The 26,180-nt window shown below is 42.0% G+C and overlaps 1 protein-coding gene across 4 annotated transcripts in view; it reads right to left on the reverse strand.

Annotated features, from left to right (window-relative positions):
* Positions 1 to 26,180, reverse strand: part of rbm26 (RNA binding motif protein 26) — a 98,827-nt gene that overhangs the window by 36,516 nt on the left and 36,131 nt on the right. For 2 of the 4 annotated variants that reach the window (XM_068034359.1, XM_068034358.1), the window contains exons 9-13: positions 22,291 to 22,431; positions 21,949 to 22,023; positions 17,273 to 17,408; positions 10,441 to 10,600; positions 6,619 to 6,783 (exon numbers count right to left, since the gene is read on the reverse strand). In XM_068034359.1, coding sequence (XP_067890460.1) covers positions 6,619 to 6,783; positions 10,441 to 10,600; positions 17,273 to 17,408; positions 21,949 to 22,023; positions 22,291 to 22,431 — 677 coding nt within the window. The remainder of the gene's footprint in view (positions 1 to 6,618; positions 6,784 to 10,440; positions 10,601 to 17,272; positions 17,409 to 21,948; positions 22,024 to 22,290; positions 22,432 to 26,180) is intronic. The other 2 variants (XM_068034361.1, XM_068034360.1) reach the window with 1 other exon arrangement.

Genomic DNA, 26,180 nt, shown 5'->3' on the forward strand with positions numbered 1-26,180 from the left:
ATAAGCGGTTATGAAACTCTTTCTTCCTCTCATTTTCTTTCTTCTGCCTTCCACATGATGTTCTTTATAGTTTTTCTTACCTCATCTTTCAGTACCTCAGCTTCAAATTCTTCTTTTAATTTCCAGTCTTTGTTGTCTATCTTTTCTGGTTCTTATTCAAACAGTTTCCTATGGTAATTTTCCCATCTCAGCCTCATCTGGTCCTTGTATATCAAGCCTCTGTTTTCGTCCAAGATACCTATTCCTGGGTTTGCATCCAAAGTGTAACACTCCACACTAGTGACTGTACTCGTCGTTTGTTCAACTGCATGCTGATACTTTTGGATTTCCAACTGGTCACACCTCATGCTGTAGCTAAACTAACCTGGATGTCATTTTTGGATGTAACTTTGGTGTTTATCATCGAGCCAAGGTACTTGAATTTGTCCACTGCCTCTATCGCGGGGTTTCTAATCTTGACTTTGCCACTGCCATTTAGAGCGATAATGTTAGCCTTTGCCTCATTTGTGTTCAGTCCAAAAGTTTCTGTGTCTTTTAACTAGGCCTGCCATAGTCTCTAGTTTTTCCTTTGTTTTGGCTATGAGTGTGGTATCGCCTGCATATGAAATTCCATATGCTACAACCACCTCTCTCTGATAACTCTCTTCTTGCACCAACCTTATTATCCTCTCTCCCACAACATTAAACAGCATGCTTAATGTCTTTCTCAAATTGGAATTGGCTTGTATTCTCATCACCAATTCTACTGACTAGTGAAGCTTTTCTGTATAGCTCCTGTATTAGCCACACAAGATGTTTCGGTACACCAAAGCTTTTAAACTTCTTCCAGAAAGCACCATGCTGGACACTGTCAAAAGCTTTGGCACAGTCCATGAAAATGAGCCAAAGCTGGTCTTCCTGCTTGCTTTCACATTTCTCAATGACATTTCTTAGAATAACGTTAGTTGTACCATTTCCTGGAATGAAGCCAAACTGCTCTTCTGCCACTTCTCTGTTCACATGGGGTGGGGGGGGGGGGAGGGGTGGTGCAGGGGTGACTCTGCCTGATGACATCACATAGTACTTTAGATGCATTCCTGATGAGACTTAGCATACGATGTTGTGAACAGTCCTGCATGCCTGCTATCTTGGGCATTGTGACCATCTCAGATATAGTTCACTTGCAACCCATTCACCTGTAGTCCATATATCAATAATTCTTTTCATTGCATCTACTACAGCTTCACCTCCAGCTTTTAGTTTTTCCACTGGTATCTGATCTTGTCCTTCTGACTTTCCACTCGATGTTCTTCATAGTTTTCATTCCATCTTTCAGTACCTCAGGTTCTAATTCTTCTTTTAGCTTCCAATCTTTGTTGTTTATCTTTTCTGGTTCTTCTTCAAACAGTTTCCTACGGTAATTTTCCCATCTCAGCCAGATCTTGTCCTCATCATATAACAAGCCTCCGTTTTCATCCTGGATACCTATTCCTGGGTTTACATAATTCTTCCCAGCTATGACCTTGACTACTAAATGTACTTTCTTGGTGTTACCATTCTTGAAAGCCTCCTCTGTTTCTTCAGCTCCTTTTGCTCAGCCAGTTGTTTTTTGACTTTTTACAGGTTTTCTTCACATCAGCACACAACACTGCTAATTGACTAGTTAGGCTTTCTCTTTAGCTGATGAATCCAGAGCTGCAACTGGGCCTTTCTAGCTTTCTTAACAGTGTCATGGTCCTGTAGCTTTTTTCGGAATATGCCGTTTGCCTTTAAGGCTTGCAAGGGATCAGTATTGCTTTAAGAGCCGGCAAGCCTTAGGAGTTATAGGAAGGTTAATTTTCGTTGCCTTAGAAACGGCCATTTGGAGACTGCGATTCAAAGAGTGCATTCTCGATAAAATGGAAACAGCCACTGGGAGTAAGCCTGATGCGATACATTTGTTACAATTCAGTTTGTCTTAACTGAACACACAGAAAAGACAGACAGCTGTGGTGTCAGCAGTAAAAAAGAGCTCTCAACCATTTAAACTGAAGGAAATAGGATTTTTGTACGTTGAATTATTGTCTCTCAAAATTCTAAAAAATCAAGCCAAGACAGAGATCTCTGGTAGTTTAAATTGAAGAAAGGGAAGTTAGACTGTGACAATCTTTTATCCCTTAAAAAACTCTAAAGTTAGATTGATTCCATTGAAAGTGTTTGCAAGTTGTTAATTGTAGAAATTCACTGGAGAAGGAAAGCATCACCTACTGAAGTTAGACTATGGACTGTTCTACTGTGGAAGAACCTTTTTTCCCGTATTGGACGACTGCGAGGGACTTTGAACAACATTCTGTGAGAGACTTCGAACAACATTGGATTGTAAATTTGCAAGGATTCAATGTTTCTATTTTTAAATGTTCATATTGTTTAAGAATTGTGATTTCTACCCTTTTCTTCTACACCCCTTTCTTTTCTCCCCCGATATTTCTCCTCATTTTGTGGGCCTCTTGCTTGCCACAGACAGGATCACTAGTTGTGTGTCTTCTTGCAAATAACTCCAAACTTGACTTATCCTCTGCTCTCAGTGCATATTTCAGTTTGGATGGCGCTGTCTGTGCTAACATTCATCTGCGTAGAACCAGTCAATGGTATTAGCCATGGTGCTCAAAGAACCTTTACCATAGGACAATGGAAGCAGCTCATCAAAGCAAATACAAGTCTAGAGAGAGTGTTGTATTTGCCCCCGTTGTGTACTTCATTCCACCATAAGTATAACCTACTTTCCTTTTTGTATGGGGGCAACCGTTTGTCTGACCTCCAGATGGAAGCTCCAAGGTTCTCCCTCAGTGCACCCGTCCAACTCTCCCACCCACAGAGTATCCGATCCAACTCTTCCAACCACACAATTCCCCCTCCAACTACACGGACATACACACTGGGACACATGCACACAGTACCCCATCCAATGTGGGCAGCTTCGTGGTTGGCCAGCTTAAAAAACAATTCAGAACGGTTGGTGAACTGACAGTTCCAATTTTTTTTTTTTTTTAAAAGTCAGTCTTTTAAGGGAGGAAAGGAAGACAATGGCGGATATCCACTATTTGGTGGAAATTTCTGATCCCTGTGGAATACTAAAGATAGAGAGGCGAAAATCAAATAGAAAAGGGCCTATGACAATTGCCAGATTCATAATACAGTACAGAACCAAGCTGAATATGAAGTACAGAGGAGATCTAATAAAAGGGAATAACAGGGGCAAAGAGAGTAAAAGAATAGATTGGCAGCTAAAAGGGAAGAATTGTTTGACGCAGTAAGAGAGGGTTGATGTGGGGAATATAGCTGATGTGTATTCGGACCTTTAAAACGCATTTTTTGAAGTGCCACATAATAAATTTGTTAGCAAAATTAAAGCCCATGGGATTAAAGGGACAGTGATAGCATGGATACAAAATTGGCCATGGAGATAGACATCAGACAGTTGTGACAAACTGTTGTTTTTCAGACTGGAGGGAAGTATGCTGTAGTATTCTCCAGGGATTAGTGACAGAATCACTGCTCTTTTTGATGTATTTTAATAACTTGATCTCAGGTATCCAGGGCATAACTTCAAAGTCTGCAGATGACACGAAACTCGGAAATATAGTAAACAATGAGGATGATAAACTTCAGGAGGACTTAGACATACTGGCAAAGTGGGCAGACATGTAGAGGATGCAATTTAATGGAAAGAAATGTGAAGTGATACATTTTGGTAGGAAGAATGGAGATACAATACAAACTAAATGATACACTTTTTAAGGGGGTGCAAGAACAGAGGCGCCAAGGTTTCACATACACAAATCTTTGGACAAGTTGAGAAAGTTTTAAAAAAACAAATGAGATCCTTGACTTTATTAACAGAGGGGCACAGAGTAAAAAGCAAGGAAGGTATGCTAATCCTTTATAAAACATTGGTAAGGCCTCAGTTGGAGTACTTTATACAATTCTGGGCAACACACTTCAGAAAGGTTGCCAAGGGCTTGGAGAGGGTGCAAAAGAGATTTATTAGAATGATACCAGGGATGAGAGGCTTCAGTTGTGTGGAGAGACTAGAGAAGATAGAGTTGTTCTTTTTAAACAGGTTTGATAGAGGTGTTCAAAATCATGAATGGTTTTGATAGATTAAGTAATGAACAAACGTTTCTGGTGGCAGAACCATCAGTAACAATAGGACACAGGTTTAAAGGTGATTGGGAAAAGAAACCAGAGGCGGCACGAGGAAATTTTCTTTTTAAAAAAAAGTCAGCAAGCTGTGATGTGGAAGGCCCTGCCTGAAAGGGTGGTGAAAGGAGATTCAGTAATATTCAAGAATTAAACGAATACTTGAAAGAAAATAATTACAGGGCTATGGGGGAACAGCAAGGGAGTGAGATTAATTTGATAGCTTTATCAAAGAGCCAGCATAGGCATGTGGGCCGATGGCCTGTTCTGTGCTGTATCATTTTATGATTCCAAGGAGGGTTTGAAGTGATTAAAAAGCTTGTTTTGCTGTGTCTTATTTTTTTTCTTCCAGTCTGTAAGATATGAGAATTCCAAAAAAATAAAGCAGTGATTTGTAATTTCAAAGATTTCAGATAATAAAGTTAACAGGGCAAGAAAATTAAGTTGCACAAAAAAAGTATTTTTAAGTGAAAAAAAAAATCACTGAGGTCTGCTCCTCAATCTCTAGGCTCTGTTTCCAAACCTGTCCTGCACTGATGGAAAAATGGTCTCCCTATTCTGCGAACTACAAGGTTCCTATTATGAGAGAATAATTGTAGCTTGGTGGACACTAGTCCACCATTCAAAACTGCCTCCAAGTGGCAATTCAGTAGTGTCCAAAAGATGCTATTCTAAAGTTCACACCAAGAGACATAATTGAGACAAAAGAGGGAATTTCATTCTGCAGCTGAATGTACAGTACCTGACCTCAACAGTACTTGATGCCCATAATGAAATATCAAAATGGTAACATTTTACATTCTCTACCACCCATACCTTTGCCTTGAACACATTTAGACATGGGCTGAGTCTTTGCCGGAGAAAGGAAATATTGGGTGAAGTTACATTAGCTTTACATTACATGTGAACAATGTTGCTATTTTGTGCAAGGAGCCATAACCAACTATCATCTTCCTGGGCTACATTTCTAATAGCTCTATCATGATTTGTGAAGTATGAATCTTAGGGGCCACATGTAAAGTTTAAATGCATGTTATTATTAATTTGCATATATCTTAAGCTACAGATACCAACCAATCCTGATGTTATGATTTAGGATCTACCCAGTAAATGAGGCAAGACCAGTAAAAACAAACAAACCAGCAGACAAATACCAACGTAATAGGGCTGAGTTGTGTGGATTTGAAGGCCACAGGTTTAGGAACATAGGAGCAGAGTAAACCATTCAGACCCTTAAGCCTGCTCTGTCATTCAATTAGATTATGGCTGATCATCGACCTCAACACCACTTTCCTGGGCTATCCCCATATCCCTTGATGTCATTAGTATCCAGATAGCTGTCGATTTCTGTCTTGAACAGGCTAAATGATTGAGCTTCCACAGCCCTCTGGGGTAGCGAATTCCAAAGATTCACCACCCTCTGAGTGAAGAAACTCCTCCTCATCTCAGTCTTAAATGGTCCACCCCTTATTGAGACTATGTCACCTGGTTCTAGACTCATCAGCCAGGGGAAACATCCTACCTACATCCACCATGTCACGGCCTGTAAGAATTTTCTACGTTTCAATGAGATCACCTCTCATTCTTTGAAACTCTGGACAATACAGGCCCAGTTTCCTCAATCTCTCCTCATAAGACAATCCCGCCATTCCAGGAATCAGTCTAGTGAACCTCTGTTGCACTCCCTCTATGGCAAGTATCTCCTTCCGTAGATGAGACGACCAAAACTGTTTGATGACTGATCTATAATGCTAAATACATGCAACATCGTCTCACCGTTGCAAGACTGAGAGACTGGTTCAATAGGATACATTTAACTTCACAGCACAGGAGGCATCCATTTGGCTAGTCATGTGTTGTCTTCACGGGAGCAATCTAAAACTCATTCCATTGTCTTTTTCTCTATATAATTGGCCATTGGGTCGCCACCTGTTGGACGTCCATGCCTCAAACTGGGAGGCAGTCGCCGAAGGCTGGGACCTCTAGAGGTTGACTGTCAGGAGGGGCATTGGAAGAGGCGAAGTCAAACAGAAAGCTCAATTGGCTGATAAGAGGGCCCAAAGAAAACAGAGGCCAGCAAAGCCTGCACCTTCTCAGCCCACTGCCTTCATCTGCAGCAAGTGCGGCAGTGTGCCATTACAGAGTGGGGCTCCTGACCCATACCAGACAATGTTCAACAGAGTTGACTAAAAAGGTGCAAACCATTGTCTCACGAGAAAGAAGGCTGCCGCTACTTAAAAAAAAGTTGTTTCTTATTCTGCGTCAAACATTTATCACCAAAAGTAATGAAGGTCAGAATCGTACATGTGGCAGCACTGGAAGTGATTCACTGGGTACAGTACAAACTCTTTAACTCTAAAATTAAATTATTATTGACATTCTAATATTAAATCCTAAAAATTATACTGCTTCACTTGCAACAACCGAACTAAACCATACAGAGGAAAATGTAGTTACTACCTTTTGATTTGCAGTCGTCTTTTGCTGAGAATTGCTTTCCCGATGCCAGTATACTTTGATGAATCGATTATTAAGAACTGCTTCTGTACTTGAGATTGCTCTCTTTGCTTCTTCATGCACAGCAAACTGAATAAGGGCACCCTCTAGATCACCTTGGTAAGCAACCTTGAAAAAGTCAGTCAAAACATTTAAAATGAAATTCAGTTTCCTCGTAAATCATAGTACAGTAGCCAAAAGTGTTTCAGTTTTTCCAGCACTCAACATTAGCAAACGCTTGCATAATCTAAGCACTCAAGCAAGTAACAAGACCACCTGCAGCATATCAATTGATAAGAATTTATTTCCCTCTTCTTGCTCGAACTCCACATGTCCTCCTCCTAATGGAGAAGTCCCATCCCTCTCCACCCTTGTTTTCCTAGCACTGCTCCATTCTGCAGTCATGAAGTCAAGAATCACAACTAGCAGTCAAGGATCGTCTCTGCTTCCCACCCCGCTTCAAAATTAGTCTACATGAAAAAGGAAAGGAACAAAAGGAAGGAGGACCAAAACGTTTTCAAAACATAATTGACATATTAAACCAGAGTCATCTTTATCTTTGCTAGTTCAACTGGATGTTGAATACTGCATGTTAAATAGCAAGGTGTTCAGAGCTGGTGTTCTACAGTCCTGGCCAACATTCTTATCATTAACACTACAAAAACAGACTCATTGATCATTCATCTCATTCATGCTTATGGGATCGTGCTGTGTTGTGCCTGCAAACCAACAATCCTTATTATTGTGTATATATTATTAAAAAAAGACTTGCACTATGTACATGTCTGAAATGGTTCCACTGTCATAACCTGGACACAAACTGTACTCAATATCATGAACACCAATTTTGAAATTGGGTTTAAATTACTGTTGATGACAATAGCAAACAAATGTTGAACCGGTTCATGTGACAGTCCTCCGTCTGGTACTTTGACAAAAGATATTAACCTATTTTAAACTGGTGAAAACCTATTAAAATAGCAGACAAATGAATGTCAAATATATTAAGTGCTAGTTAGCTAGCAAGAACAATTTATAACCTAATGTGTTGAATGGTACATGCTGTGTTATATTTTGCCACATGGTGGAGACTGCCTTCAGTGACAACTATAGTACAAGATTACAGTGGCACCTGCTGGCAGCAAGAAACTACTCATTTTAGCCAAATAGTACAGACAATATACATGACTGGAAATTTTCTCGAAAAAGTTTACAATCAAAGATGAAAGAATATTATGCCAAGTTAACAAAAGACATTCCAGGTATGTTTCAAAAATTAGGCAGTAATGAATGCGAGAAATACTATGTTAAATATTTTGGACTTCTTTAGAAGATACTTGAAATGCTGCATGCTTTTTCTCTCCCTCTGTATGGCTCTGTACAAATTATCTTGAATCAACTCTAACTGTTTTTTGAATAAAAGAGCAACTTTGAAAGTTTGTATTCCTGACTGCAGATAGTTATTTCCATGCAAACTGACCACACAATATGCCCTTAACCAAGAGTAGCACCTGGAATGAGAAATATTGCAGTGTAAAATGCATTCTCATCATTAACAACTTAAAGAGAAACATGCAATTTTCAACATTCAGCGAAGGGAAATACACATTTACCACAGAGTGATTTTAAGATTTGTTAATGTATTTTAAGAGGCGGAATAAGGCGACTGTGAAAACAAAACTAGATCACAACCCAAAAAGACTCAAATTTCTACTTTACCCATACTAATTAAACACTCTTCTTTGGGAAAGAATTGCTTTTACCTCCATGATACCAGAATTCACTTGAGAGCCCACATTCTGGTCTGCATACAAAATTTGTTTCCTAAACTCAGATGTGACTATTGTTGGCCATTACTAATTTACCTATCAACCTGCAAGTCTTTGGCATGTGGGAGGAAACCGGAGCACCCGGAGGAAACCCACGCAGACACAGGGAGAACTTGCAAACTCCACACAGGCAGGACCCGGAATTGAACCCGGGTCGCTGGAGCTGTGAGGCTGCGGTGCCAACCTCACAGCTCCAGCGACCCGGGTTCAATTCCGGGTCCTGCCTGTGTGGAGTTTGCAAGTTCTCCCTGTGTCTGTGTGGGTTTCCTCCGGGTGCTCCGGTTTCCTCCCACATGCCAAAGACTTGCAGGTTGATAGGTAAATTGGCCTTTATAAATTGCCCCTAGTATAGGTAGGTGGTAGGGAAATATAGGGACAGGTGGGGATGTGGTAGGAATATGGAATTAGTGTAGGATTAGTATAAAAATGGGTGGTTGATGGTCGGCACAGACTTGGTGGGCCGAAGGGCCTGTTTCAGTGCTGTATCTCTAAATAAAAATAAATACTATATGTTTTGAAACCTGTTGTAAAATCTGGGGCATGACCCTGTTATAAATTGAAATATGACACAAGGATGGGACTTAAAGCAGAGTATATCTCCAAAAAAAAACCACAACTTTATCATGATAACCTTTCTACTTATGCATTGTTTAAGTCAAGCTAAGCTTAACTCAAGTTGAGTGCAGAGTAAACAGCTGGAACGGGTTCTCAGCAGAGATAGGCCAAGACACTCGACTCATGTAAAAAACAAGTCAGTAATGCAAAGCCATTGGATTGGTATACTGAAAGGAGTTGTAATATCCACAAGTGCCTTATTTATCTAACCTCAAAGTGTATTTAAATCACAAGTTTAAAACTCAATTAACACTGAAATCACAGGCAAATGAAAAATTGATTCCAAAAAGTATACAATAAGCATCAAGAATTTTTGCAGGAAAAAAAATAATCAGTTTTCCAGGTATTTTTCATCAACTGGGGCATCATAACTATTTCTCCCTGCTGCTGCCAGGGTTGCATGAGTCATTGTTGGAAGCAAGGTGAATCAATAGTAAACCTCGCAGTGGCCAATGTACTGCCCATTTTTATAAAGGGAGGCAGCTAATCCAAGTAATTATAAGCCAGTTAGCTTAAAGATCCTAAACTCTTCCCTACCACAAATGTTAAGAATAAAATTACACTGTATTGAGATAAAAAGAAAATAGTTAGAGACAGCCAGCACTGATTTCAAAATGGACAACTCTTTGAGGATAGATGGTGAAATTGCAGTGGACACTGTGTAAATGGACTTTAGGAAAGTCTTTGACAAGGTACCACATGGGCGATTACTAGAGAAGATTAATGAAGAGAGAACTGGGGGAAGGTTGGCAAACTGACATAAAAATCGGTTAGAAGGGAGAAAATGGAGAGTACAAGTTATGGGGAATTTTTCAAAGTGGTTGGAAGGGAATGCTGGTCTCCCTCATGGCTCAGTTCAGGTTTACAGTTTCAAAGGCGACAACAATAGAAAAACATTTTTGTAAAAAAGAAACACCCGAGGATTAAGGGTTCAGTTTTGGATTGGCCACATGATGGTACGCACTACCCCACTGCAACTCAATTAGTCATATATGATCTGCACAGCACTACCTACAGGTGTAGCACACAAAGAGAAAATACCACTTTTCAAAATCATCAAATGCCTTCCCCAAAGGCCAAGACTAATAACCCGTACAGAACAAAAGGTCTCTATTTTAATTGCAGCAATTTGCTGAGTTAGGCAATCTACGTAGATCAGCAACTGAGATGCTTCATTTGGACTTGGCATCCCTGAGCCCAAAAATGGAACAATTCATCAGTTTCCACTCCAAGTTCTTGACCAGTGGTCTCTCTCACAAAGTGCAGAGATAGACACAGTGAAAACAAAACCAGACACAGGAAAGAAGCCCTTTACAATTTTTTTTTTTTTTAGAATTCCCACCTGCAGATTCACGATTGTTCCAAATTTGCTGAAGTGTTCATTGAGCTTGCTGATGTTATTTAATTCCTGTGGAACCTTCCGAAGCTCAAGCTTGGTGTTTGCAATCCCATACTGTGGTTTCTTTTGAAATCCTTGGTTGTTTGCTTTGTTGAAATTTGGTCTGTTGGAAGAGTCAGGTCAGATTAACTTATATACTCAATAGAAGTTAACTGCACAGAACTATTGCCCACATATTTTGTATAAATTTTGACTGAAGCAAACCTATCCATGTTGATTAAAGTTCAGTGTTAGGGACTTTGCTTATTTGGATATCCACAAGAACGCAAAAGATAGGAGTAGACCATATGGCCCATCAAGTCTGCTCCGCCATTCAATACATTCAAGGCTGATCTTGGGCTTCAATTCCACTTTCCAGCCCTTTCCCCAGATCCCTTGATTCCCTGCCAGACCAAAAATCTATCTATCTATCCCAGCCTTAAATGCATTCAAAGATGAAGCATCCACAACCCTCTGGGGTAGAGAATTCCAAAGATTCACAACCCTTTGAATGTAGGAATTTCTCCTAATCTCAAGTCCTGACTGATCTGCCCCCTATCCTGAGACTGTGCCCCCACGTTCCAAATTTCCCGACCAGCGGAAACCATCTCTCAGCTTCTACCCAATCAAGCCCTTGCAGAATCTTCTATGTCTCAATTAGATCGCCTCTCATTCTTCTAAACTCCAGAGAATATAGGCCCAATTTACTCAGCCTCTCATCATAGGACAACCCCCTCATCCCAGGGACCGACTTAGTAATTCTTCGCTGCACTGCCTCCAGTGCAAGTATATCCTTTCTTAAATGTGGAGACCAAAACTGCACACAGTATTCTAGGTGCGTTAGGAAGAGTTCTTTATTCCTGTACTCCAATTCTCTTACGATAAAGGCCAACATGCCATTTGCCTTCCTAATGGTCTGCTGCACCTGTATATTAACTTTATGCGTTCCTTGTATGTGTACCCCCCACGCCCCCCTCTCGAATCTCTCTGAACATCAACACTTACCAGTTTCATAGCTTTTTAAAAAATATTCTGCTTTTCTATTTTTACGACCAAAGTGAACTTCCCGACATTATACTCCAGTTGCCATCTTGTGCCCACTTAACCTGTTAATATCTTTTTGCAACCTCTCTATGTCCTTCCTGCAGCTTACCTTTCTGCTGAGCTTTGTATCATCAGCAAACCTAGATACATTACTCTCTGTCTCTTCATCCTAGTCATTAATATAGAGTGTAAATAGCCAAGGCCCCAGCTCTGATTCTTGCGGCACCCCCCTACTCACTGCCTGCCAAACTGAAAATGCCCCATTTATGCCCACTCTCTGCTTCCTGTCTGGTAACCAATCCTCTATCCATGCTAATATATTACCCCCAAAACCATGTGTCCTTATCTTGCCTATTAATCTTTTATATAGCACCTTATCGAATGCCTTTTGGAAATCCTGGTATATATCTACTGGTTTCTCTTTATCCACCCTATTAGTTACATCCTCAAAAAACTTCAATAAGTTTGTCGAACAGGATCTCCTTTTAGTAAAACCATGCTGACTTGTTCTAATCACACTACACTTTTCCAAACCCATTCAAAACAGAGTACATTGCTAGTACGATCATTTTGGAACTAGTTCTCGAATGGAGACAGTAGCATAGTGGCAATGTTACTGGACAAGCAATCTAGAGGCCTGAACTAATGCTCCGGAGACAAGAGTTCAAATTCCACCAGGGCAGCTGGTGGAATTTAAACCATTAATGAATAAATCTGGAATTAAAAGCTAGTCTCAGTAGTGGCAACCATGAAACTTCCAGACTGTTTTAAAAAAAAACTATCTGGTTCACTCATGTCCTTCAGGGAAGGAAATCTACTGCCCTTACCCCATCAGGTCTACATGTGACTCCAGATCCACAGTAAGGTGGTTGACTCTTAGCCTAGCAAGCCACTTAGCTGTATCAAACCACTACAGAAAAGTCAAAGAATAAAAAAACTGGCCTGACCACCCGCCACTGACCTAGGCGCTGGAAATGACAAAGCCACAACCTGCCCAGTCGACCCTGCAAAGTCCTCTTCATTAACATCTGTGGACTTGTGCCAAAATTACGACAGCTGTCCCACAGACTAGTCAAATAAAGCTGACAAAGTCATACTCGGCGAATCATACTTTACAGCGAATGTCCCAGACTCCTCAATCACCATCCCTGGGTACATCCTGTCCCACTGGCAGGGCAGACCCACTAGAGGTGGCAGCACAGTGGTGTACAGTCAGGAGGGAGCAGCCTGGTAGTCCTCAACATTGACTTGGGACTCATTAAGTCTCATAACACCAGGTCAAACATGGGCAAGGAAACCTCCTGCTGATTACCACCTACTGCCCTCCTTCCGCTGATGAATTAGTACTCCATGTTGAATACCACTTGGAAGAAGCACTGAGGTAGCAAGGGCACATAATGTACTCTGAGTGGGAGACTTCAATGTCCATCACCATGAATGGCTCAGTAGCCCCACTACTGACCGAGTCCTGAAGGTCGGTTCTAAAGACTGGGCCTGCGGCAGGCGGTGCGAGAAACAAGAGGTAAAAACCTTTGTGACCTCGCCATCATCAATCTACCCATCACAGATGCATCTGTCTATGACAGTATTGGTAAGAGTGACCACCGCATAGTCTTTGTGGAGACAAAGTTCCGGCTTCACAGTGACAATACCCTTCATCATGTTGTGTGGCACCACCACTGTGCTATATGGGATTGATTCAGAACAGATCTGGCAGCTCACAAGCGGGCATCCATGAGGCGTTGTCAGCCTTCAGCAGCATAATTGCATTCAACCACAATCTGTACCCTCATGGCCTGGAATATCCCTCACCCTACCATAAAGTCAGGGGATCAGCCCTGGTTCAATGAGGAGTGCAGGAGAGGATGCCAGGAGCATCACCAGACACAGCTAAAAATGAGGTACTAACTTGGTAAAGCTACAGCACAGGACTAAATGCATGCTGAACAGCGGAAGCAGCATTTGACAGATAGAGCAAAGTGATCCCTCAAACCTATGAATCAGATCAAAGCTCTGCAGTCCTACCATGTCCAATCATGAATGGCCTTGGACAAATAAACTAAGCAGAGGAGGTGGCTCCACAAATATCCCCATCTTCATCTTGTGGCTAAAGCATTTGCAACAATCTTCAGTCAGAAATGCCGAGTGGATGATCCATCTCGGCCTCATTAGGTCTTCAGCCAATGCCACATGATATCAAGGAACAGCTAAAGGACCGGATACAGCATAGGCAATGGGCCCCGTCAACACCCTGGCTGTAGTACTGAAGACCTGTGCTCCAGAAGTAGCCACGCTCCTAGCCAAGCTATTCCAGTACTGCTGCAACACTGGCATTTACCCAACAATGTGGAAAATTGCTCAGGTATGTCCTGTCCACAAAAAGCAGGACAAATCCAATGCAGCCAATTACCACCCCATCCGTCTACTCTCAATCAGCAGTAAAGTGATGGAACGTAGCATTGACAGTGCAATCAAACAGCACTTACTCAGCAACAACCTGCTCATCGATGCTCAGGCTGGGTTCCGCGAGGGCCACTTGGCTCCAGACTTACAGCTTAGTCCAAACATGGACAAAAAAGCTGAATTCCAGAGATAAGTTGAGTGACTGCCCTTGGCAACAAGGCAGCATTTGACCGAATGTGGCAGCAAAAGTGAAATCAGTGGGAGTCAGGGAGAAAACTCTCCACTTATTGGCGTCATACCTAGCACAAAGGAAGATGGTTATTGTTGTGGTTGTTGGAGGCCAACCATCTCAGCCCCAGAACATCACTGCAGTTCCTTAGGGTAGAGTGCTAGGCCCAACTCTTAAGCTGCTTCATCAATGACCTTCCCTCCATCACAAGGTCAGAAGTAGAGATGTGCGCTGATGATTGCAGTATTCAGTACCATTCGTAACTTCAGATACTGAAGCAGTCTGTGCCCACATGCAGAAAAACCTAGTCAACATTCAGACTTGGGCTGATTAAGTGGCAAGTGCCATTCATGCCACACCAGTACCAGGCAATGACCATCACAAACAAGACAAAATCTAACCACCTCCCCATGACATTCAATGCCATTACCATCGCAATCCTGGGGTTACCATTGATCAGAAACTTAACTTGACCAGTCATATAAATACTGTGGCTACAAGAGAGGTCAGAGGCTGAGAATCCTGCAGTGAGTAATTCACCTCCTGCCTCCCCAAAGCCTGTCCATCATCTACAAGGCACAAATCAGGAGTGTGATGTATACTCTCCACTTGTCTGAATGAGTGCAGCTCCATTAACACTCAAGATGCTCGACATCATCCAGAACAAAGCAGCCCGTTTGATCGGCACGCCATCCACCAACTTAAACATTCACTTCCTCCATCACTGGCACACAGTGGCAGCAGTGTGTACCATCTAAAAGATGCAGTGCAGCAACTTGCCAAGGCTCCTTTGACAGCATCTTCCAAACCCACGACCTCTACCACCTAGAAGGACAAGGGTAGCACATGCATGGGAACACGACCTGCAAGTTCTCCTCCAAACCACACACCATCCTGACTTGGAACTAGATCACCATTCCTTCACTGTTGCTAGGTCAAAAACCTGGAACTCCCTTCCTAACAATATTGTAGATGGACTGACACCAAATGGACTTTAGCGGTTCAAGGTGGTGCCTCACTGCCACCTTCAAGAGCAATTAGCAAGGGCACAAATGCTAGCTTTGCCAGCGATGCTCACAATCCATGAAAGAATAAAAAAGTCAGGTCTTTGTAGCATTCCTTTTAGATAGTACCAGTGTCCTGATTTTAAACTATAAAAAAATTATTTTTGAAAAGCTAAAAGAAATGGATTCCACTGTTGGCATACAGGAAGGAATCCATTTCAATAAAGCATTCATTTTAAGAACTACACTTGGCCCAAAACTGATGATAAAATTCCTCTAATCTGCAAAATTATTTTTCAAGCTGCCATGAACCTTTTAAAAACAAAAAAACACATTATTCATCATTCATCCTGGAAAATATATTGTACCATGGAAAGAAATGTAAACCATAAAATTAAAAACCACCACCAAATTCAGTCACAAAAGGTTTCAGACAACTACAGCTCCCAAAGCAAATTCATGGTCCGGTGTTTCGAATGACCGAGTTTTTTTTGAAACAAGGCACATTAAAATCAGGTGGTAAATGGACTATTGCAAGTTATGAAGATTTCTTCCATAAAATCCGATTGAAGTTGGAACGAATGACAAACTGACATGGTTCTACATTTATGCTCATGTTTTCCTGTTATGCCAAAACGGAAGTCCACATTCTATGTAGAAATTAAGACTCATGGCACAGCTCCTAGTCTAAACCTGTACTTGCCAGAATCTCCAAACACATCAGCGCCTCAGTTTTCCATTCTAGATAAAGAGGCTTTTAAAACACTTGGAATCGCCTAGCCACAACGTCTTGATTTATCTCATCTTCCCCAACTCTTTACTGCCGTTTCCTTTCAGTTTTGGCACGACCCAAACAATTGCACTCGATCCTTCATATTGATTTCTTTTTTTACTCCTCTCCACAATTTTCACACTTCCTCTCCTGAAAAAGTAGTTTCCGTGCTGGGGAACAATTCAACGGCATCCTGTCACCCTCCAGATACCCATGTGGGCGTTACTCATTTGTGAGCTGTAACAAATGACTGGCAGGAAACAATCCAACTCTGCAGACATCACTGCAGTGCTAGAAGCAGCTCTTGGCTTGGTGCTAGCATTCCCACCTCCATGACAAAAGGTGCAGGGTTCAAACTCTGCTCCAGACAATCCTGCTGAGTGGACAGCAGAGCTCCAGCTATGAATTCTGGGTTGACATTATCTCCGGTGGGTGTTGATTTGAGTGCACCCTGCCCTTCCTCATTGTAGGGGTGTGGGAGCACATAAAATCTTCCTGCAGTATAGTATTAAACTTCCTATCAGCTAGTACTAAAAAAATGATGATTCCAACCATGGAAGGAATGTTCTTATTGCAGCCTCTTATATTGTTAAACAGCCTGTGAATCCTTCCACTACTTCACACTATTCTCCACATTGAGCCCAATCCACATTGCACAGTTTTAACAGGGGTCAGCAGACAGTATTCAATCATTGGAACCTTGCCTGAAATTCCCCACCATAACCACAACACACTTACTGCAATCAGATTAGACCAACTAATTCAGCAGAGACAAGGGATTAAACCTAGGACCTTCCTGGTCCATGTGGCTCAGCTGATACGTGAAACTGCTAAACCATCAGGAGAATATGATAAAGTTTTGAATTTTTTTCTTACTAAAAAGTACATCTCAGTCATGTGCCATCACCTATATTACTGGATGCAGAATTGAGACTGAACTTCAGCCAACAAATACTGCAAATAATAAAAACATTGCAGCTTGCAACTGAAACTTGCAAAAATCTTAATGGTTCCTATACCTATTAGTTTTAAAATAAGATGTACCTAAATATATGGAATGGTTGTCAGTAATGGGGGAGAAATTTAACGAAGAATAGGTGAGATTCATTAAAAAATCTACAACACAAAAAAAAGGATGCGCCACTTTGCACAAAATTCTTAAAGGCAATGCACTGCCATGTATTTCACTGGTGAACCACTAAGCAACTTTTATACTTTGCCAATGCAAACTTACAATGCTCATGTTGAAAAGGTCAGTGACAATAGGTTTACACCATTCATTTGCAATGCTAAGGAAATTTCTTTAGGGTGACAATATAACAGGAAATGAAAATCAAACTTTACTTGTCAAACCAGGATTTCTTTGCAGCCAATCCTTCAGTAGCAGCAGCACCTATTATACGTTTCCTGGACTCAGAATCCACCACTATTCTCATGTTGTTGTTAGCAGGTTTTTCAGTTTTCACAGTTATATTTACAGCTAGAATATGAACAGATGGAATAATAATTTTCAAAAACAGAATATACTTCAAAGAAAACCTACTGAATGCAATCTGTTCTCTTTTATACTTCATATATAGAAAATCTTTAGGTGTATGGGAGGCAATAGTTAGAGATGATAACTTGCATTTATATAGCATCTTTAAATGTAGAAAAACATCTCAAATCACTTCAGAGAAATCAGACAAAAATTGATACCGAGCTAAAGGAGCTATTAGGAGGGGTGAGAGAAGTAGGTTTTAATAAACAACTTAAATGAGGAAAGAAAGACGGGTAGGTGGAGAGGTTTACAAAGGAAATTCCAGAGCTGAGACTATGGTCAACAATGGCAGGGTCAAGAGAGTGGCGGAAACTGAAGAGGCCCGAGTTGGAGGAATGCAGAGTTCTCAAGAGTTATAGAGTTGCAAGAGGTTATAGAGATAGAAAGGAACAAGGCCATGGTGGGATTTGAACATAAGAATAAGAACTTAAAATGAAGGCTTTGGGGAACTGGGAGCTAAATTAGATAAGCAAGCACACAAGTGATGGGTCAGCAGAATGTGGTGCTGGTTAAAAACACGGGCAGATGTTAGAGCGGTTTCCCTCAATGTCTTTGTGATGGAGAGGATATGGAGTCCAAAACGCAGTGTGGGATCAAATAGGATGCCACGGTTACGGTCAGCATCAGAGAAGGTGGCCACTGTATTGAATTTGGTGAAGGGGTGAAGACTATGGCTTCAGTCTGCCTGAGACTTAACTTGGAGGACATTGCAGCTCTTCCAGGACTGGAAGTCTGACAAATGGGATAAACAGAGGAACAGTGGAGGGGTCAAGAGCAGGTGGAGATTTGGAGCTGGGAGTTGCCTACGTACATGTGCAATCTAACCCCATGTAGTCAGACATCATTGAGGAGCAGCATGTAGATGAGAAATAGGAAGGGACCAAGGCTAAAAAAAAAAAATTGTCTAAATTGTCTCCAGAGGTAACAGTGCATGGATGAGAAGTCATTGCTCGAGGTATTTCAACTACGATTAGATAAAGTTAATTGGAGTCAAACAAAGACAGGCTCATTCTGCTGGATATTGACGACGACGCATTCAAGGACTTGAGAGAAAAGGCAGGTTGGAGATGGGGAGGTAGTTTGCATGAACAGGAGGGGTCAAGGGTGATTTTGTTGAGGATGAATGTAGCAACAACGGATTTGAAAAAGAGAGAATACCAAAAGGAGAGGGTACCATTTACAATTTCAGCTAGGATTGGGGGAGGGAGAGAAGTTGGTGGTCAGAAGTTTAATGGGAATGGAACTGAGATAACAGGAGATGGGTCCCATGGACAAGCCGAGTTCAGAGATGGCAAATGGGGAGATAGGAAATCTGAGAAATATTTGTATTCATGATTAGTGCAGATGGACAAATGAAAGGTGTCGTGAAGTAGAGACAGCTGAACAGATGCTGGTAGTGGCAAAAGAGTCCAAGCTCTTAGCTGTTGTTCTTGAATGTGGAGATCAAGGGAGCAGGGTTTACGGAGATGTTTGAAAGTACGGTGTAGCAGGAGGTTTTGCCAAAGGAATGTCAAGAAAATAATCAAGACAGAGAAATTAGAGCACGAGAGTAAACTGGCAAGAAATATAGACAGTAAAAGCTTCTACAAATACATAAAAAAAGCAGCTAAAGCAAGCGTTGGTCCCTTAGAGGATGAGACCATGGAACTAATAATGGGAAACAAGGAAATGGCAGAGACTCTGAACAAGTATTTTGTATCTGTCTTTACAGTAGAAGAAACAAAATGCATCCCAAGGATGCTAGCCAAGAAGATCAAGAACCAAAAGGGAGGGAGAAACTTAAAACAATCACGATCACTGGAGAAAAAATGAGGAAAACTAATGGGACTAAAGGCTGACAAGTCCCCTGGACCTGATGGCCTGCATCCTAGGGTCTTAAAAGAAGTGGTTGAAGACATAGTGGATACATTGGTTGTAATCTTCCAAAATTCAGTAGATTCTGGAAAGGTTCCAGAGGATTGGAAAACTGCAAATGTAACACTTTTATTCAAAAAAGGAGGGAGACAGAAAGCAGGAAACTATAGGCCAGTTAGCCTAACATCTGCCATTGGGAAAATGCTAGAATCCATTATTAAGGAAGTAGAAGCAGGACATTTAGAAAATCATAATGTAAGCAGGCAGAGTCAACATGGTTTTATGAACGGGAAATAGCGTTTGACAAATTTAGAGTTCTTTGAAAATGTACCAAGCAGGGTGGATCATTGGGAACCAGATGTAGTGTACTTGGATTTCTAAAAGGCATTTGATAAGGTGCCGCATAAAAGGCTGCTACACAAGATAAGAGCTCATGGTGTTGGTGGTAATATATTAGCATGGAGAGAGGATTGGCTAACTAACAAAGGAAACAAAGAATCAGGATAAACGGGGCATTTTCAGGTTACCAAACTGTAACTAGTGGAGTACTACAGGGGTCGGTGCTGGGGTTTCAATTATTTACAATCTATATTAATGACTTTGATGAAGGCACCGAGTGTATTGTAGCCAAATTTGCTGATAGTATAAAGATAAGTAGAAAAGCAAGTTGTGAGAAGGACAAAGTGTCTGCAAAGAGATATAGATAGGTTAAGTGAGTTGGCAAAAATTTGGCAGATGTAGAGTAGAATGTGGGAAAATGTGAGGTTGTTCACTTTGGTAGGAAGAATAGAAAGGCAGATTATTTAAATAGAGAGATTGCAGAATGCTGCAGCACAGAGGGACCTGGGTGTCCCTGAATCACAAAAAGTTAGCATGCAGGCATAGCAAGTAATTAGGAAGGCAAATGGAATGTTGCCATTTATTACAAGGCGGATGGAGTGTAAAAGTAGGGCAGCCTTGCTACAGATGTACAGGGCATTGGTGAGACTGCACCTAGAGTACTGCGTACGGTTCTGGTCTTCTTATTTGAAAGATATACTTGCATTGGATGCAGTTCAGAGAAGCTTCACTAGGCTGATTCCTGAGATGAAGGGGTTGTCTTATGAGGAAAGGCTGAGTAGGTTGTGCCTCTGCTCATTGGAGTTCAGAGGAATGAGAGGTGATCTTATTGAAACATCTAAGATTCTGAGCAGGCTTAACAGGGTAGATGCTGAGAGGATGTTTCCCTTCTTGGGGGAAATCTAGAACTGGGGGCACAGTTTCAAAATAAGGGGTCTCCCACTTAAGACTGAGATAAGGAGGAATTTCTTCTGAAGGTCGTTAATCTTGGGAATTCTCTTCCCCAAAGGGCAGTGGAGGCTGGGTTACTGAATATATTTACGGCTGGGTTAGACAGATTTCTGATCTACAAGTGAGTCAAGGGTTATGGACGCCAGCAGGACAGTGGATTTAGACCACAATCAGATCAGCCGTGATCTTATTAAATGGCAGAGCAGTCTCGAGGGGCCGAATGTCCTACTCCTGCGCTTATTTCTTGGGATCTGGTGTTAGTGTTATTTACGGTCTGGCTGTAGAAGGCCAAACCAACTGTGCATCAAATACATTCAAGTCTGTACCCCTTGAATTTGAGAGCGCAGAGTTGGGGTCTACATTCAGGATAACAGCCAGGGTGAAAGACGGTAAGAATTTTACTGGGGACTAAGGCATCAAAAGGCAGAGTAAGGACATGTTTGAGCAGATTGACAGCTACAGTATTATGATGAATGGAGGGCCAAAGGCTAAGCAGTCGGGTGACTGAAACTGCAGTTGCTAGTAACTCGTGGGATAGTCTTTCACCGCCCATTCCACCGCACGCGGGCAGAGGCAGAAGTGGAAAAGACACTTGGAATTAAACAGAGATGGCAGTCAAGACAACAGTAGTAGAGGCCACGTGAAATGGCAATGGTGAGAGGGGGTCATGAATATGGGTAGGAGATTTAATGTGAATGGAGACGTTAAAGGAAGGACAAGTTGAGATGGAGATGGCCATCACCAAGGATGATTACTCAGTGCACAGGCTGAGTACGGAAAGCAATGAGGATAATGCAGTGAGAAACTCAGGGTGGTGGTGGTGGGGAGGCGGTGGTTGGGGGGGGGGGGGGGGGGGGGGTGGTCAGCACAGAATGAGGATTTTAAAAGGAGATACAACAAGATGAGGTACATGAGGAGGAGAACATACCAGAGGAATAGAGGAAAGACACCAAGGTGTGATTTGGTGTTAAGAGCCATACTGCCACCATGGCAAGGGCAGGTGGTGGAAAGTATCGTCAGGCAGGGAGGCTTCAGTAAGGGGCAAGGTGTACCACTAGTAAGCCAAGCTTCAGTAAAAGCTACGACATCAATGCAATCATCCATAAGGTGATGGATCACAACAGTCTTGAAGTGCAATTGATTCCGGAGAGCCTGGTTGGGGTAGCAGTGGTCAGATAACAAAATATAAAGATTGAGTGGTTCAGGATTTTAAAATTGTTGTTACCCCCACCCCTGTTGTGACTCACCAACCAGGGGAAAGTTCCCCCCGCCCCCCCCCCATTCACCCCATCAAATACTTCATAATTTTAAAAAGCTCAATTAATTCTCCTCTTACCATCTCTACTCGAGGGAAGTAATCCAAGTATCTCAAGTGTCTCCTCATATCCAGTGTTGCATCCCAGATACCATCCTATTAAATCCACATTATATGCTCTTAATGGCTTTAATGTCCCTTCCACAGTTAGTGTTCAAAACTGCACAGAGTACTCATAATTGTGGCTGAACCATTCCCTTCTACAAATGCAATACCTATTTCACTATATGGTCCTAAGTATAAAGCTCAAACTACAAAAATGCATTAAATTATAATAGCTGAAGTATCAGTTTTACAGAGGTTAAGCTGGATAAGTTTTTGCCTATTGCAGAGCAGATTTCTGTATGTATATTTTTACTGTACCTCGTGGTGGTAGATCCATATCCCCAGATGTGAGTCCAATTAAGTTAGGTCTTTGGCTGTGTATCCTGTGTCTGTAAACAGGTCTTGAAGTACTGGTTATACTTGGTGCTTCAGGATTATATCCATCAGTTTCATAGGCTTCTACAAAAAAAAAAACAAATGTGTGAGCTGCAGACACAGCCTCTTTGTCTTGTTGTGATATCCAGTTGCAACCAGAACAGTTTGCATTTATATATCACCTTTACATAAGAAACATATCAAACTACTTTACAAAGAAGAAATAAAATAAATTAGCAAACTGACAATGAGCTATGCAGGAGTATGAGGTAATCAGAAACTTGGTGGAGGATTTTTTTTTTTAAAAAGGTAGGCTGAAGTGGGAAGATGAACAGGTTGGAAAAAAATTCCAGATAGTTAAGCTGAGGCAGCTGAACCTCTACCACAAATATTGATGGTGGAATGCACAGTCCACTCAGAAGAGGATACAAAAGATTTTAAGTTCCACGGCAGGATTTTAGCAAGACGAGCTAGCCTTTGTGCGGGAGAAAATGCAAGTGGCAGATTTCATTATCCTGTGCTATTGTCTCCCCACAGTCCTATATCTCCCTTTGCTTTTAAAATTTATAGCGAGCGAGATGGGAAGTGGCAAAGACGACACTAGTGAAATCAAGTTTAGAAGTGACAAAAATGTGGATAACAGCCAAGACACCAAGTTAGAGACAGAACGAGAATCAATGTAATGCTTAGAAGGGAAAAGTAATCTGTTGCAAGCAGCAAGAGTACTTAAGACATAAAACTATTCTCACTTGTAAATTCTGATTGTTTTTAGCAAATACCAACACTTCAGCACACCTTCATGAGGACCCAAACTTTAGGTCAGGTGTAGGTCTCTTTGCCAATATCAGCCATGGGCTCAGTCAGTTGAATTACTCCATTCTTCTAACTTCATGTGACAATGCAAAGCAAATACTTGGTGCTATATATATAAAATTACACACACGCACAAATATCAGAACTTTATTCTTTATTACTTTAGACACACAATAAGAAAATATTTTAGAGTTGGAGTTAAAGCTATTTTTCCAAGGGTGCTTTTGGATGGGGAAAGATAGAAAAATTCTTCTGTTGGTGCTACAATTGAAGAGGCTAAAGATAACCATCTCTGTGGCTTTTGGTGAGTCATGAGTGGGGATTGCATTAGTGATTGCTTTTCTGCATTAAGTACCAACTGAAGCTTCCAACTGCACACAAATACTCAGTACATTTTTTTTTGTTAAGAACAGCCCGAAGTTATATTCATGCATTTGATATCTGATTACTTGCCATCTTCCATATTATCCGATACTCCTCGATTTCTCACTGTTGACATTATGGTGTCATACCATTGCACTATCTGATTCTATCTTTGGTACCTAAAAGTGTGGCATTCCTGGCCTCTTGAGAGGCATAGAGTTATACAGCACAGAAACAGGCCCTTCAGCCCATCGTGTCTGTGCTGGCCATCAAGCACCTAAATATTCTAATCCCATTTTCCAACACTTGGCCCACAGCCTTGTATGCTATGACGTTTCAAGTGCTCATCTAAATACTTCTTAAATGTTGTGAGGGTTCCTGCCTCTACCACCCCTTCAGGCAGTGTATTCCAAATTCCAGCCACTCTGTGGGTGAAATAATTTTTTCCTCAAATCCCCTCTAAACCTCCTTCCCCTTACCTTAAATCTATGCCCCCTGGTCACTGACCTCTCCGCTAAGGGAAAAAGTCTCTTCCTACCTAACCAATCAATGCCCATTATAATTTTGTATACCTCAATCATTTTCCCCCTCAGCCTTTTCTACTCTAAGGAAAACAACCCTAGCCTTTTCAGTCTCTCTTCATAGCTGAAATGCTCCAGCCCAGGCAACATCCTGGTGAATCTCCTCTGCACCCTCTCCAGTGCAATCACATCCTTCCTATAGTGTGGTGCCCAGAACTGAACATAGTACTCCAGTTGTGGCCTAACTAGCATTTTATACAGCTCCATCATAACCTCCCTGCTCTTATATTCTATGCCTCGGCTAATAAAGGCAAGTATCCCATATGCCTTCCTATCCACCTTATCCACCTGTGCTGCTACCTTCAGTGATCTATGGATAAGTACACCAAGGTCCCTCTGACCCTCTGTACTTCCTCGGGTCCTACCATCCATTGTATATTCCCTTGCCTTGTTAGTCCTCCCAAAATGCATCACCTCACACTTCTCAGGATTGAATTCCATTTGCCACAGCTCCACCCATCTTACCAGCCCATCTATATCATCCTGCAATCTCAGGCTTTCCTCCTCACTATTTCCGACACCGCCAATTTTCGTGTCATCTGCGAATTTACTGATCATACCTCCTATATTCACATCTAAATCATTAATGTACACTACTAACAGCAAGGGTCCCAGCACCGATCCCTGTGGTACACCACTGGTCACAGGCTTCCACTCGCAAAAAGGACCCTCAACCATTACCCGTTTCCTGCCACTAAGCCAATTTTGGATCCAATTTGCCAAATTGCCCTGGGTCCCATGGGCTCTTACCTTCTGAACCAATTTCCCATGTGGGACCTTATCAAAAGCCTTACTGAAGTCCATGTAGACTATATTAACTGCTTTACCCTTAGCTACACATCTAGTCACCTCCTCAAAAAATTCAATCAAGTTAGTTAGACACGATCTTTCCGACAAAGCCGTGCTGACTATCCCTGATTAATCCCTGCCTCTCCAAGTGGAGATTAATCCTGTCCCTCAGAATTTTTTCCAATAGTTTCCCAACCACTGACGTTAGACGCACCGGACTGTAATTACCTGGTCTATCCCTGCTACCCTTCTTGAATAATGGTACCACATTCGCTGTCCTCCAGTTCTCTGGCATCTCTCCCGTTGCCAGAGAGGATCTGCAAATATATGTCAGAGCGACTGCTATCTCCTCCCTTGCCTCATATAACAGCCTGGAATACATCTCATCTGGTCCTGGGGATTTATCCACTTTTAAGCCCACTAAAATAGCTAATACTTCTTCCCTTTCAATGCTAATATGTTCAAGTATATCACAATCCCCCTCCCTGATCTCTACACCTACATCGTAAGGCAAGGTCAAAGTGCGGGCTTTGGTGTACGTCGGGCTTCGGTGAGGAGGGTGAGAATTGGCCAGGTATGGCTTAGTTTTTTTTAAATTCCCAATTTCTGTCTGTCTTTCTTTGTTTCTTTTAAGCAAGAAGTAACGCGAGGGTGGAAATTGCAGTCAGTGGAGTAGTATGCTCCTCCTGTGAAATATGGGAGATCAGGGAGAAGTCAAATGTCCCTGACGACTATGTTTGCAGGAAGTGTGGCCAGCTGCAGCTCCTTTCAGATCCCATGGATCGGTTGGAGCGGCAGTTGGACTCACTGAGGAGCAGACAGGAGTCAAAAAGCATCATAGATAGGAGTTTCAGGGAGGTGGTCATTCCGCAGATTCAGCCAGATAGATGGGTGACTGCCAGGAGGGGCAGGCAGGTAGTGCAGGAGTCCCCTGTGGCTATTCCCCTCAATAACAAGTATGCTGTTTTTGGATACTGTTGGGGATGGCCTCTCAGGGGAAAGCAGCAGCAGCGAGGTCAATGGCACCACAACTAGCTCTGTTGTACAGCAGGGAAGGTCAAAGTGTAGGCGAGCGGTAGTGATAGGGGACTCTATAGTGAGGGGCACATATAGGCATTTCTGTGGCCGCGAGTGAGAATCCAGGATGGTGTGTTGTCTCCCTGGTGCCAGGGTCAAGGATGTCTCTGAGCGGGCACAGACCATTCTGAAATGAGAGGGTGAGCAGCCAGAGGTCGTGGCCCATATTGGTACCAACGACATAGGCAGGAAGAGAAATGAGGTCCTGCA

This window comes from Heterodontus francisci, chromosome 6, assembly GCF_036365525.1.
Source record: "Heterodontus francisci isolate sHetFra1 chromosome 6, sHetFra1.hap1, whole genome shotgun sequence".
NCBI lineage: Eukaryota > Metazoa > Chordata > Chondrichthyes > Heterodontiformes > Heterodontidae > Heterodontus > Heterodontus francisci.